At 60.2% G+C, this 980-nt stretch overlaps 1 protein-coding gene across 1 annotated transcript in view; it reads left to right on the top strand.

Annotated features, from left to right (window-relative positions):
• HADHA (hydroxyacyl-CoA dehydrogenase trifunctional multienzyme complex subunit alpha) overlaps positions 1-980 on the top strand; it is a 22,271-nt gene that overhangs the window by 18,149 nt on the left and 3,142 nt on the right. Inside the window, exons 16-17 of the mRNA XM_029965971.1 lie at positions 449-517; positions 780-975. Coding sequence (XP_029821831.1) covers positions 449-517; positions 780-975 — 265 coding nt within the window. The remainder of the gene's footprint in view (positions 1-448; positions 518-779; positions 976-980) is intronic.

Here is a 980-nt window from a genome sequence, read left to right on the forward strand (position 1 = left end):
CAGTGCTGCTTCCCTGAGCCTCATCCCCAMCCCAGCTGCCTCTCTGAAGGGCAGTTTGCAGCTCCTCTGTTGCTTCCTGGCTTTGTGGGGAGTATCAGAGGTGAAACAACTGGTTTTTGCTGGTTTCCCTTGTGCTGGGCACCCTTTCCATCATCAGCCTGTTGGGCTTGCTGAAGCAGCAGCCTGCCTGGGACCTCCAGGCACTAGTTCAAATAAAAACACAGTGATGGGAACTTCCAGGGAGTAAGTTTGTGGAAGTGTTCAAACACTGCTGAACCCTACAGGGAAAAAATACCCTATTCTAGCAGTCGGAAACATAGTGTTAGAGATGGGGTTTGGGGTGTCTGAGCTGCAGCCTGGGCTGTGAAACACAGCTCTGGTGCTGCCAGGAGGCCATGCTCCTGCAGCTGGGACTCACCTGGCTCCCTGCTGTGCTCCTCTTGCCTAGGATGGGCCTGGATTCTACACCACCAGGTGCCTGGGGCCGATGCTGTCGGAGGTGGTCCGAGTCCTCCAGGTGAGTGTCCACCAAATAGTCGTGGAAACTCTGCTTCTTCCCTGGCCAGGGCTGGGCCCAGCCTGGCTGTGGGCCGGAGGGGAGGTGGGTGACCAGCCCTGGGGTCGTGGTTGTCCCCAGCCTGCCCCTGGCTCCTGTTGCAGTCCCACAGCCTGTGGGGCTGCTCGCAGCGCGTGGCCCCAGAGCGGTGAGAGCTCTCTGCCCCATGCTGGCTGTCCAGGACCTCACCCCTACATCCCATCGCTCCCCTTCTATCCTGCAGGAGGGCATTGACCCAAAGAAGGTAGATGCCATCTCCACAGCCTTCGGGTTCCCGGTGGGAGCTGCCACGCTGATCGACGAGGTGGGCGTGGACGTGGCCACGCACGTGGCCGAGGACCTGGGCAAGGCCTTCGGGGAGCGCTTCGGGGGAGGCAGCATCGACCTCTTCAAGCTCATGGTGCAGAAGGGCTTCTTAGGTGAG

Source organism: Manacus vitellinus, unplaced genomic scaffold, assembly GCF_001715985.3.
Source record: "Manacus vitellinus isolate BGI_N305 unplaced genomic scaffold, ASM171598v3 scaffold_128_pilon, whole genome shotgun sequence".
Classification (NCBI taxonomy): Eukaryota; Metazoa; Chordata; class Aves; order Passeriformes; family Pipridae; genus Manacus; species Manacus vitellinus.